Below are 14,026 nucleotides of genomic sequence, written 5' to 3'. Positions count from 1 at the left end.
AGGATAACTAGTTGACATACTGCTGAATACAGTCAGATAAATGGAGGTCCAAGGCAAATTCACTATCTAAATGTTTAGTCTGTTTATTTTTTCACATAAAGCCCCAAAATGTCCAATTAACCATATTTTACATCACAAAACACACACATAACTCTGGCACCCTGTCTTAGATGCTAAAAAATGAAAGCTAATCTGAAGCATACAGAGATTTGTTTAGTTGTCACAGGTCATTTTTGTTGGCGCGGTGGTGAGAAGTGCTCTTAAACCGAAACTGTTGGTGCTTCCAGGGTGAAAACAAACTGCTGATGTGGACACAGCCTCTCAGTGACAAATAAGTCACCAAAGTGTTATTCAGGATCAAATTGCAGTGAGACTGGAGGTCAGAAATAAATGCTTCTTGTAAAATTGTAAATAAATGATTCTGTTTGCCACCAAGTGCATCATGTCCTCTCTATTTGGTGACGTCTATCATCAAATAATGTGATCACAGCTTGTATTACTGCATTAAAGTGGCCAAAAAAGATTTATGCTTCATTTTTATGATGAGATTAGAGGAACCATGTAAGTTCAGTAAATTTTTTCTTAACTCCTAATGTGGTTGTTTGAGCCTGTTTTAGTGGTTCCTGTCTCCTCTAAAGAGAAAATAACCCCTTTGATTATGTTTGTTGTATATTTTTTTCATCTCTTGCCTGTAATTCCTCACTCGACCACTCGATGTCCCTCTGCTTGACACACCTGTATACTAATCTGTCTTTTGGTACTTCTCTCCTTTTCGGATTCTGTTGGCACATTTGACAGCCTCCATTATCCCAATTTTTCCGTCCTGTTGCCAGCTGTGAACCTGTTCTGACATAGACCAGACCCCTGTTTTTATTATTCTAGTTTCCTGCCTCTTCTCTTTTGGCACAGCAGCACCACAATCATTTACTGACCATCAGAATGATACGAACTGAGTGTCCTGTCTAGGCACAAGATGTCTATCTATTGAAACGTTTCCAGGAGCTGTTTTGAAGCCGAGCACACAGAGTTTTCCTCCGAACAGAAAAGTGAAATTTCAGCCTGAGAGCCATTATCTAAAGCAACCACAAAACCGGACCAAGCTCCTCTGTGTGATCTGTTATGCTAAATTGTCAGATGAGCAGAAACCGTTCTCTGCAGCGTGAAAGTGCGGAAAAGGTCAAATCATTCATGGATGTTTTTATGTTTAAAGGGTCTATCAGGTGATGAGAGATTGCTGGAGTGTCTGCTTGTCTTTGAAAAGAATCATTTATGTTCCTGCCGGTCGCGGACAGCCTGTCCTAGAGATGCTAATGGTGAAAGGAGGAGATTGATTGGGTTTGTATCACGTTAAAAGCTCTTCAAGAGATCTTCAAGCAGGAGAGCATTTCTTATGACTAATGGTATAATTTAACTAAGATAGCAGCGCGGCTTTAATGCTCACAATGTCAGTCTCTATTGATGAGCCCATCAAATGTTTGCCTTTCAATTTTGTGCTAGCTTGCTATTTTTTTCACTGACTCTCATTGTGCTTGGAGGTTACATCCTGCCAAATAATTCCCTGACTCTCGATGCAAAACAATAATAAGGTCAAACTTTCAGAGTGTCCTCTACATTACTCATGACCACATATTTCAGCTGATATTTGATAGATTAAAATATCTGATAGATCCTCAGAGTGAACTTGTTTGTGGTGCCACAACATTGACATCATGTTCTTTAAGCTAACCAAACTCTTAGTTCACTGATAACACCTGAACATCTTTCAGCACACAAAACAAAACAGCACACCGATTCCTGGGTTACTCTGAAGTAGAAATTACAGTTATGGGAAGTCCAATGACCCTTTGTTTGGTTTCCCCACGTTGTTCTGATTCTTCTAGTCTAATCTGGTAAATAACAAATTTAATCACACAATCACATATCAAACAGTTCGTGTTGTCACAATGTCTCTTTTCTTTGTGGACCAAGAGCCCTGGTTTAGTTTGTTTTTGTGCAAATTTCTGCCGTGAAAAGCTAGAAAGGCTACCAAAATAACCAATCTAACTGTTTTACTGTTTTGGTTCCATTCGGATGAGGTGCCAGCTGTGAAGCTAGGCACAGTGAATTCTGTTTGATACTGTTGCAGTTTCCAAAATGGGGTCACAGAACACTGATGGGGGCAGTCGTGAAGTGCCTTCCAAAATCCAAAACAATTTCCAATTGCATATTTCATCCATTATTTTAGAAAATATAAATAAAGCTAGGGGTTAAGTTTGATATAAAACCATGCAAACACAACATGTTTGATCTGTTTTCCAAATTTCTTTATTGAAGACCCCCTAGGTGACTAAACCAGAATAATGGTGGTCTCAATGGAGGAAGATTAATTTAGGAAAGACAGCAATATGTGCACATATGTAGGTAGTCTAATGCTCCGCATATCAGCTAAATTAAGTATCTCAGGCTGTCTGTTTTTGAAGTGGCCAGTCTAGTTTTGTGGCAGGGGGTCGCCAGTCTTTGAACTCACAATTTTTTCAGTTGCAGACTGAAAAGTTTGCGAACCACTGAATTACACAAAAGAATCATTATTTCCTCATGCATCAGTGGTTATATAATGGACAAGGTCTTATAATGGCACTCAAGATGCAGCTGAAATCAAGGTTTGTTGTATCAAACCAAAACTCATTTAAGTGGATTGCTTGGAAATATAACAAAGAATAAAAATGTGAAATAAAGCATTGTGAAAAATCATTAACTGTTATGATAAAAACCATGTTGAAAAAAGTTGATGTGTGTTTTATTTTTATGGTTGGACCTATGTGTAATTTGCCTTGTAGCTGGTCACTGGGGGTGCTCTAAATATTTTAGCTACATTTTTCTGGAGTTGGTCTACTGTCATATCTTTCACAGTATACATGATGTATGGACATTCAATCCAAAATACAGTTCACATGGTCACTGCTTAATATTCTACCCCCCGCAGATATAAGGAAATAGAGATCCATTTAATGACTGTGCAAAGTTGTTGTAGGTTAGACAAGAAAATGATTTACGTATAATCTTATTTAGCCAAGTAAATGTTGCACTTGATCTATTTTTGTCTGTATTTTTGTAGTAGTTCCTCAATCAACTCTTAAACTACTGAAAAATCAGATTTTCTCCAGTCCTCAATCTCACAGCACCGCACCAATTTTATCAGCAACTGGTACTTATGTTTTCAGATGCTATTTTGAATGATTTTACATTATTATGGAAGCTGTTTGGGTATTAAATGGTTGGAAGAGAACAGCTTTGAGATGCTGTACAACCACTGACTGATGGTAAAATCACATAACAACCAGGGGCTGGTGAAAATAATAGTCACATGGTGGATTGCAAAATCACAACTCGTCCCTACATTGCAGCTGAAATATAAAGAAACAACCATGGATAAAGAAGAGAAAAGAAAGGAGGGGAAATCTGTGAATCCAAGCACAGGCACATCATGAAGCTGCAAGGCTCTCTTAGTCACATGGAGACAATCTGGGTACATTTTTGCATAAATATAACAGAAAACAGAGAAATATGCAGGTGCTGATTTGACCTTGTTGCATACGGTCGCTTTCACCATGTTAGCATTTTGATTTTAGCATCTAGCTCTGTGTCCATAAGTGAACTTAAAAGCACACAGGTGTTTGCGATGTCAGCTGCAACTTTTAAAAGTACAACAAAATCAATTTGAGTCCAAATATCTGAAATCAATCATTCAAACAACAATGTTTTTTTCTCTGACTTCCGTGATCCAAGCCTTGTGAGATCAAAAGGGAAGAGATTTGTATTCATCATGTCTAAATTATAAACAACTGACAGTATATTGAACAGATGGCAGGGTCAGCCTTCAGTGAACAGTATCAAGAACTTCCTCATTTATTCAAACAATAACTTCAGCATGTTTACACCGTGCTGAACTGTGATGTTGGAAATGGTTCAAAACTGTTTTTAGACACAAATCTAAAAATATGAGTTGTTGGCTTCTTTCTTTCTTTTGAGACTTAAATCCTTCTATCTTTTTCTCTTTCCTCACAGGAAGAAGAATTAAGGAAAAGCGGGGAGGCCAAATACGCCCATCTGAGTAATGATCTTCACGTTTTAATTGAAGTCTTTGCTCCACCTGGAGAAGCCTATTCCCGCATGAGTCACGCCTTGGAGGAGATTAAAAAATTCCTTGTTCCAGTGAGTTTAATACTTCTTCATATTTTCCCCTTCCTAATTTTCATTCCTGCCCCATCTGTGAGCATGTAGTTATTAATGCAGACTTGCTAATTTCTCCACCAGGCTGATAAACACAAAGCTAGCTGTACCTGAGTTTAGAGGAAGCCGTGTTCTGCAGAGTATCCAGGCTCTGTTTGCATAAGAATAAGATATAAGTGAGAGGTTGTTCTCTGCAATACAGCCACTTCCCAACTCTACATCACGCCCTTACTTACAAAGGAAAAATAATGTATTCAGCAATTAAAGTGCAGTATGGAACTACTTGCAAGACTCCAGCAACTTACAGCCTGAAGAAGTGAGCAATAATTAATGTGCATGTTGTGTACTCTCGCTGAGTCTAAGCTGTAAATATTAATCAAGCTTTGCAAATGTGACAAGCCTAATAGAGGAGTTGTGCAGCATGAGTCTACTTTATGGAGTTCATGCTTCCTCCTATACCGAGCCAATGTTCTTACAAGCATGTCTGCTCCCTGGGCCAGGAGGATGATGATACTGCAGCGGCGCCAAGCAGTTCACAGCCTTCCAAATGCAAATTACTTAAGACTCTGTGCCAAAACACAAGAGCAGACATACAGGGTTATTAATCTGTTGCTGATGTGTTTTCTCACAGGAAAGAAATCCCAGAAATTACTTAAAGGAGCAGTTTGTGTTTCAAAAGGCTTAAATGTTAAAAATACACAGAGACACAGTGGATGAGTGAGCAGCACTGCCCCTGAAGGGCTAATCTGAGTTCAGACATCCATATAATAATAATAATAATAATAAATTTTATTTGTAGAGCACTTTTCATCAAAGCGATCTCAAAGTGCGACAGTAAAACAAGGTTAAAAACAACAAGATTACAAAGAGGTTAAATGCCTTCAGGGAAAGCTTTTTTAAAAAGAAAGGTTTTTAGGCCCTTTTTAAAAGAGTCTGTTGTTTGTGGAGCCCTGAGGTGTTCAGGAAGGGCATTCCACAAACGAGGAGCGGCTGAGCCCGATCACCCATTGTACACAGTTTAGTCCTGGGGGGCAGAAAGAGGTAGTTGTTACCAGAGCGGAGGTGTGATGAGGTTTGTGGTTTGAGAAGTTCTTTTAGGTATGGGGGGGTGTTTCCATGGATGCAGTGGTGGGTTAGGAGGGAGAGTTTGTATTGAATCCTGAATGAGACCGGAAGCCAGGGGAGGGAGTGAAGGATGGGTGTTATGTGGTCGTACTTCCGCAGCGGCGCTGTTTTGGATGTACTGGAGTTTTTGTAGGCCCTTGCTAGGAGTCCCGATGAGGAGTGCGTTGCAGTAGTCAAGCCTTGAGGAGACAAAGGCGTGGACCAGTTTTTCAGCATCTGTGAGACTGAGTAGAGGACGGAGTTTTGCAATGTTTCTGAGGAAGTGAAAGGAGGTCTTATGGATGTGTTTTATGTGAGTGTGGAAGGTAAGGTGGCTGTCGAACCTTACACCCAGGTTGGTGACTGTTGATGAAAGAGGAATGTGCTGACCAGAGTAGTTAATGTGGGTAATGCTGGATGACTGGACCTGGTGCGGTGTGCCAACTAAAATGGCTTCAGTTTTGGAGCTGTTTAACTGCAGGAAGTTGTTTGACATCCACGCCTTTATCTCCTCAAGGCAGGTGCTCAGGGCCAATGATGATGATGAAGATGATGATGATGATAGTGGGGCTGCAGATGAAAAAGGGTCTGTCTTAATGTAGAGCTGTGTATCATCAGCATAGCAGTGGAATGATACTCCATGCCGGCTTTTTCCCCAAACTTCCACTCAGTAAGTGATATATGAAGAACAGTACAACATATGTAATGAATTTGGATTAAGAACTTATTTGGTTTTATATAGTATAGCAATTGATTTAGATATTTTGGTTTTAATGCAATTAACATGAGATCTCCAACACAGTTGGATCTAAAGTAATACCTACAAATTTATTCTCATAAACTTGTTCTATCTCCCTATCATTAATCATCACTTTTTTCTTAGTATCATTTTTCAGATTTCCAAATATAATATCATTTTGTTTTATCGACATTTAAGTAATTCATTAACACTGAACCACTGTGTCAACGCATTTGATTTTTTTAATCACCATATCCAGAAGGTGATCAAGGTTTTTACTGGAGCAAAAAAAGCTTGTGTCGTCAGCAAACAAAATAAAATTATATAATTTTGACACATTTCAAATAATAATGTACAATATAAACAACCAAGGACCCAGCACTAATCCTTGTGGGACCCCGCACATGACCTGTAACATGTCGGACCTGTTATTGTTTATTTGTATATACTGTTGTCTGTTTTCCAGGTAACTGCTGAGCTATGTATGCTTAAGCATAAGAATAGACACCAGTTATTGCTTGGGCTTTATTCAGAGAAGACTAAACAGTAGATTGACCAGAAAACAGTGTAAGAGTGAGGAGTGACATGGTGGAAAGTGGCTACAGGCTGGATTCGAACCCTGATGGCTTTTCTGCCACTCACAGATCAGCTGAGGCTTCACTGTGCTGTTTTGGGTTTTGGTTCACTGTCTGCTCTAAATATGATGCTTTTCTTCAGCATAAAAATATAAACATATTGTTGGCAGAGTTTCAGTCCTGGATTTAATTGCAGTACCCTGAGAAAAGATGAATAATGTGTGTTTTGAATAATTCTGAGCTGAAATCTTTTCCAATTAGAGAACACACAATGTTGGCTGTAAAACATTTCTTTTTAAATATGAACATTCAGTGAGCACAAACAGTGAGGGGGTTTTAGTGTGAAAATCTGCCAGCAGAACTAATGATTCAGGGTAACTGAGGAGGAACCAATTCATTAAGATTTTACTATGTGACAAAACTGCACTGTCATAACTGGGGGAGTCAAAACCTGTTAATGGAGGTGGATAATAAAACCTTCAATTACTGATCTACTGTTATCGTAAAAACTAATCAAAAACTGCAAGCATGGATGGTGAGCATTAAAACAGCCAAAAAACAGCATATTAACGATTTTTCTTCAATCACACCTTACATTTCTTTGCTTTGTCAGTATTTTTCATTGTGAGTGAAGACAAACCCTGTGAATATTAGAACAGGTTTTTAAAAGAAAAACATAAAGATGTACCAGCTTTAACTACATTTCTTTTGTCTATAACTACATAAAATATAAAGACCATGCCATTAATTTTACAGCACATGCTTGCTGCTTCAGGGATCTTGTGGATTTGCACATAAACTGCGCATAATACAACACAACAGGCATCTGTCAGTATCCACGATGACAGATGTTCCCTGCCTCTGGCAGCGAGTGCTGGGTGCATCCTGCTGTTTACCTTATTTTACAGGCTCAGGATGGTGACTGTGTTGTCACAGGGAGTTGCTTGTGGGTACTCTTTGGTGGAAAATAATCAGCGAGGGTTTTAGTATTCCTTATTTTTACTCGGCTTGTAATCCCAAGTGTTTCCAACAGGCAGAGTAATGTAAATGTGTTTGTTCTTCAGGAACCAAAAGAGAGCGCCGCTGATTTAAAAAATCAAAATCTGTTTACTGCTCATAGGGAGTACAAAAATGCAAATGTGCAAAAGTTGTTGAAAGCTTTCAAGTGTCTCCAGAGGGAGCTCCATGAAGTCGCCCCAAGTGGAAGCCCCTTGATTCAGTGTTTACTGAGGACTACTGGTTTGAAATGAAGAAAACTTACAGGGGGTGTATAGTAGAAGTGAACTCATCTTACCTCTGAAGTCGGCTCTTTATCTCAGCCTGGAGCCATCAGCTGGAGGCTACATTTGCTGCTACTAGCATAAAACACAAGAATATCTGAGTAGACACTGAATATCAAGTGCTAAAATGCATTTTGGGCACTTACATGCCAGGTTTAAGGACTTTTTTACGGAGGTGAGACTCTTAAGGTAGCCCCATCACGTAGTCAGGTCTTTAATTTGAAAGGGGGCCTTCAGTATCTGACTGAGCTTTGTCAATGCCAAGTTTTGGCTGGTGATGTCCCAAACCAATTTATTTTCTCACTTAAAAAAAAAAAAAATGATAAAAGTTCTGACTTACAAAGTAGGCTGAATGTAGAAAACAAAACAATTCTACTCAACACAGCTGAAATGTCTGAGAGTGTGGTCTGCAGAGTGTGTCTGACATGAGCAGAGCTTGCAACTTCAGCCTTCGCGCCCCCTCACAGGTTAATGTACACGTGTTTGTGCTGGTTACTACTGAATCATCTCCATTCTCTAGTGCATTTAGGACATGTATGGAGGGTAAGTTCCAAATAGGGGGAGGGCGCAGCTATGGAGAAAGCTCTGTTCCCCAAGGTTGATTCTGTGGAGACAGGAGGTTGGCATGTGAGAAACGTAGAGCGCGTGAAGACTCATGTCTCATGATGGAGGAGGTCACTGTGGTGAGAAGGGGTATGTGGGTGAAGAGTAGGATTTTAAACTAGTGGGATGAAGATGTCAAAGTACATTGATGATGCGGTCTATCATCTCTGCTTGTTTACATCCAAGTTGTAGAGCATTATAGCTTTATGGTAGCAGCCATCAATTGGAGCTAAAGCCCCAGCTAGTGGTGGGTGACTGCGCTACAGCTGACACACAATATAGTGTGGCAGGCCTTTTGCACCTGTAATAAATGCTGTTAATTGGTTTTACCATCTTGAAGTGCTGATTTGTGATGGTGATCAGATTGGTTTGAAGAGTCTGCTAAGGGGCCTGAAGGTTTCTGAAGTCCAAGTAAAGCCTGTTTTTTACTCCTGTGTTGACCCTACACCTTACTGTCCAACACATGACCACTACATATTCCCTGCATCAATTACCCTTTTTCCACCAGTGCTTGTTCAGTGCCAGTGCTTAGTTGGTTATAATCACATTTTTCCCAAGAACCGGTTTGATTTTTCATTAGCAAGGGGCCAAGTTAGAGCCACGTCATTGCATCACCATAAAACATTAGTACATCTCTGCATACTTAGCCATTACGGGGTGGGGGGCAGCAACAAAGATGCTGCTGGGAGCGCTTAGAAATAGGCAGAGAGTATTTTAATCTGCCTTACTTGTGGTGATTGTGACATTATTTTTCCTGACTGCCTGCTACATGGACTGTGCTCTTCATCTGTGTGTGCCTGTGAGTGTTTGTGTGTGCGCTTGTGTTTGTGTGTTTGTGAACACATCAGGGCAGAACTCTGCCATGGGTAATATAGGGCAGAAGAGTAATGTGAACGCACAAACATGAAGTAGAAATCCTGTCGTGCAAATAAGATAAATATCACAAGGGTATTTAGTCTGTTAAATAAATGAATGACGTGTAGACCTGTTCTATAAGAGAGACAATGCATTGCTGCTCTAATTTTGCCTCCATTACAAGTTTCGAATAAGAAAATGCCAACAAAACAACAGACGACTTGCTCAACAGCTTTCCACTTTGAGAATAGCTGTTTTTCACCACTTATCCTTGGTCACAGTAGTCCTGCCCCAGCCCCTGATGTAGTCAGTGCAACAAAGAGTTGGTGCTTTTTAAGCATCCGTTTTAAGCACCTGGAGCCAGTGCTTTGTCAGTGGAAACACAAAGAACCAGTGCTAAGTCAGGCACTAGCCTGGAACTAGCACTAGCACCAGCTCAGTCGAGAAGGGGTAAATGCATGTACATCATTTTGCAGTACTCCTCCAAAACCCACAGGGGGAGTTTTGTCTGTGTGTTTGTAAAATCACCTGTTTCCTGTCAGGTTGAAGCTGATACATTTTGTTACTATGAACCAAGACTATGCTACTCTGTTTGCATGCAAGATATACATCCCTTCAGGAAGGTAAAAGTCAGAGTGCATCAAATTAAATCTAACTGGATACCATCAGCTGTTATCTGACCACATTTTAGCTTGTTACATCCTCTGGAAACAGATATGATTGTTATGATTGCAATAAATCCCCCAGTGGAAACTTCACTGTGCAGTAAATCACAGCCAACACTTTCCCACAAAAACGATTCAGCACATGAAGAATTTACCCAGTGTGCAAACAGCACATACATATACGTAGGAATATGCAAAGCACGATTTGTCTGTTACCTGCTAATGAGTGATGACTGCAGCCTCACAGATGTTGTGTCTGGTCTCTATTGTAACGTTTTGAGTTGATGGTCAGACTTTGAACAGTGATGAGCTCACAGGCGAGAGGCTGCATATCTGGAATCGATGAACCAGATATCTGCTGGCTGCACTGGAGGCCCTGAAATAATTGTCATCGACCCCTAAGTCTAAATCATGGTCAGATAATAGCCAGTAGGTATGGATATTGTAGAACAAGTCGTTTCTCCTTCACTGTGAGAAGTTTGTTGTCAGCTCAGCATGTAAAACGCAGTTTGAACCAAGAAGAAGTTTCCCAGGTGGGAAGAGAGACTCAATTTATGATAATGTTGCCAAAGTGTCTGATTTGTGCCAGCTGGTGTGCAGCGGTTTTTCTCCTTTTTGTCGGCCCAACAGGACTCCCACACAGATCGACCCTGCTGGTTTGACATTTCGCTCCAGAAACGGAGACGTGTGTCTGTCTCCCGTAATGCCTCATGTGTAGTGAAGTGACTTTCACTGCTGGTCGCTGCTGAAAATATAATATAGCAGACTTGTGCAGCTCTTTTTTGTTCCTTTACTGGCTCCTCTCTTTTCTAATCTGCTTTTAAACACAGCAACTCTGATGTTCTCAGTCTTCTTCTAGAGGAAATTAATTTTATCAGCTGTCAACCTGATTGTGTCTGAAGAAATCTGCTTCCAGCTGAGCTCAGATCTATAAAAGAGGAAAAAATCAATCTACATTTCCCATCTTTGTTAAACTTCACTGAACATAATTTGAGCTCTGTCCTTCTGTTATACATAATAATTAGGTAAATCACAATCAAATAAAGCAGCCATTTGGACATTTCTGATCAAATTTTTGAGTATTTAAGTGAGAGTTCAGTTTTGTGCAGAAGTACAGGTGCAGTTTGTCACTGCAGCAATCCCAAATGAAAAGCTTGTTTTTACAGGAGCCCTCAGATCTGCTTTTCAGCTTAGTGTGGAAGAGAAATGCAAACAGGGACATAATCACAGGACTACTGTACGCACCGGCTGAGAGGGGGAGAGAAGCAAAGAGAGAAAGAAGGACAGGCAATCCTGCTCTCAGCTGGATGAGCTCATGCTCCTCATCTCGGGCCAAGCAGCGGTGGGGAGCATTTTGGCGCACAGGGTGACACAGATGCTTGAACGAGATAAGTGGCAGCAGCTTATTTTTTTGCATAAAGTCAAAAGTGGATTCAAACATCCATCAGCCTGTGTTAGGCCTTTGACCATGGCCTGTGTTTGCTCGTGAATGTAAATAAGGGATAATGCTAAATGGGTGGTTGTGCAAATTAGAATCCCCACAAGATTAGCAGGACGCTGAAGCAGAGCTTTGCAGCTGAAACATCTTAAAACTTGTATACCAAATTACTCTTAAGGGATCAGCAACTTAAAGATGCTTGTTGGGTATGAGCCACTCGGCCCCAGTTGTGGCTATAGTTTATGGCCATAAAAACGACAGTTTTACAACAGTCTGTTGATAACATGTTTGTGTTATGTGGGGCGCACAATAAAAATTAAATGCCTCAAACAGAGTTGTGCTTTGTAGGGTATTAAACCTAATGCTCTCAGCAGATCTGCCTTTGCTTAAGTTTCAGTATAGGGTCCTACTCTACTTCTTGCTACCAGAGATGGTTGATTGAAAAAATGACCTTGCAGCAGTACGGATAACAACGTTTCTGACAAACAACTAGCAGCCATAAATGCAAGCACAACACAGGAATATATTGAAATGAAAACAATTGAAAATAAAATAAAATAAACAGTTGTCCAAATTGACCATAAAAGCTCTTAAATATATCAGGCAGAAAATCTACCGTCATATTTGTTTTCCTTTGACAAAGTGTCATTCATTAAGTTTTTTCAGCTCTAGTTTCTAGTTTGCAGCAGCTCTGACTATGTTCATGTTGTGTCTTAAGCTGTGGTTTATCCATAAATTATATCATATTATATTATTTGTGGATGTAGTCTCGGTGACATCACCTGTTTGTTTCTGTACAGAGTTTTGAAGCCTTGTTAGCAGGGGCTTCATTGTAAATGTTGAACTCAACCTTGTGTTGTTTAAGTTAGGATGAGGTAAAAAGGCGGACCTTTGTCCTCTTGCAGACAGCTACAGTGTGCCCACTTGTCAGTAAACGCAGCCATGCCCTTATACGGAAGATGAAATACTTCTAAAACTAGAAAAGCACTCAAGGAGCGAGACCTCCGCCAAGCATATTGTGATTGTGACACAACACTTAAGTCCTACTTTAATGTTATACTCCCTTTCAGCAGACTGTCTGCTACAATTTGGTGTTAGTTGCAGGTTTGTACGATAATTTTTTACCTGACAGTGTTGAAAATTATGATGACCCAGGACATATTTCATATTCTGGGTCTTAGTATCTAGAATATTGCCAGGTTCTAGATAGTTGTTTTACATCTGTCATAAATTATTATGACCTTGTCTTGTATTGTTTTGCAAAGCAATCCGACCATTTATCATGGTCATATACACATAACAGTCCTATCTTACAATGATAAAGAATTCTTGAAAAAGAACCTGGATCCAGACGGTGATCTGGAATTGAATCACTTCTCGCTTTTCCCATTTTGAACACTTCCTGAAAATTTAATCCAGATCTGTTTATTAATTTATAAGTTATGTTGTTCACAGACAAAAAACAAACAAACAAACAAACAGACAAACTCTCCCAAAAACATAACCCCCTTTGATGGAGATAGTAACAAATTTTTAAAAATGTATTTAGCAGTGTGTGCTGACAGAGAAATGAGGTAGTCACACCCAAACTGTTTTTTTAACCAGACTGTAAACATGTTTATCAGTGCTTTATGGATAGACTTTCTTTATTTTGTGTGTCTGTGGTGTCTGGTGTTTCTGCAGCTGGCCTCAAGTGGACACTAAGGGAACTGCAGTTTATAGAAATTCCACAAAGGTTTTATTTCTCACGGCTAGAGGTTGCTGTTTGGGTGTAACATCAAAACCAAACCATACTTGAAAATAGTAATCTGTAAATGGGTCACTTCTGTTGTGCCCATAGACTGTTTGTAAGTCATAAATCGATGTACGATCTATGGTTGCACTGGGGAAACATGAGGTTCATCTTTGAAAGGGGCAACCACTGGTCTAAGAATGAGACCACAAGAGCTACAATCTGCTGTTTCTCGAGTGTATGCTTGAGGCTGGCTCCAGAAGTACCAGAAGTCACATACACACCAAGCCAAAAAAAGCTGTTTTCAAAGCAGAAATTAACCTATTTACAACCTGGTTCAAAAAACGTCTCCTGTCTAAATCGCTAATTTTACTACCAACAAACACTGTATGGGGTGGGAATTTTATTCTAACTCGGAAGTTCAGAGGATATTAAGATTGCAGGATCGCCCAATCAGAGGAACGGCTCAGCTCACGTGACTAACAGGTGCCCTATAGCTGTATGTGAAGCCCTTGCCACTTCCAATATGGCCGAGATAGCTGATTTGCTTCATTTTCTGTTAGAGAAACAGACGGGTGATGTCAGGGAGACTACGTCCATTGATTATACAGTCTATGTATTTAGACCTGCTCAGAGCTCCATGTAAAATTTAAGGCAAGGCAAGTATATTGATAAAGCACATTTCAGCGACAATGCAGTTCACTGGGCTTCACACAGACATGCAATCATTGAAGAGGACAACAAAACATACATAAAAAATATTTAAAAATCAATTAAAAGAAAGATTTTGATTTATGAAAAAAATAGAAAACCTAACCTGGATTTA

The 14,026-nt window shown here is 39.9% G+C and overlaps 1 protein-coding gene across 5 annotated transcripts in view; it reads left to right on the top strand.

Moving 5' to 3' along the window:
* Positions 1 to 14,026, top strand: part of khdrbs2 (KH domain containing, RNA binding, signal transduction associated 2) — a 125,444-nt gene that overhangs the window by 52,054 nt on the left and 59,364 nt on the right. For all 5 annotated transcript variants that reach the window (XR_012598600.1, XR_012598601.1, XR_012598603.1 and 2 more), the window contains exon 4: positions 4,045 to 4,191. Coding sequence is in view for 1 of the 5 variants with exons in the window: in XM_074676293.1 (XP_074532394.1) it covers positions 4,045 to 4,191 (147 nt within the window). In the remaining 4 variants the exon portion in view is untranslated. The remainder of the gene's footprint in view (positions 1 to 4,044; positions 4,192 to 14,026) is intronic.

This window comes from Halichoeres trimaculatus, unplaced genomic scaffold (genome assembly GCF_033239565.1).
Source record: "Halichoeres trimaculatus isolate MK-OKI-2021-1 unplaced genomic scaffold, fHalTri1.1 fHalTri1_scaffold_8, whole genome shotgun sequence".
Taxonomy (NCBI): domain Eukaryota; kingdom Metazoa; phylum Chordata; class Actinopteri; order Labriformes; family Labridae; genus Halichoeres; species Halichoeres trimaculatus.
This window is presented reverse-complemented; position numbering and strand designations above follow the sequence as displayed.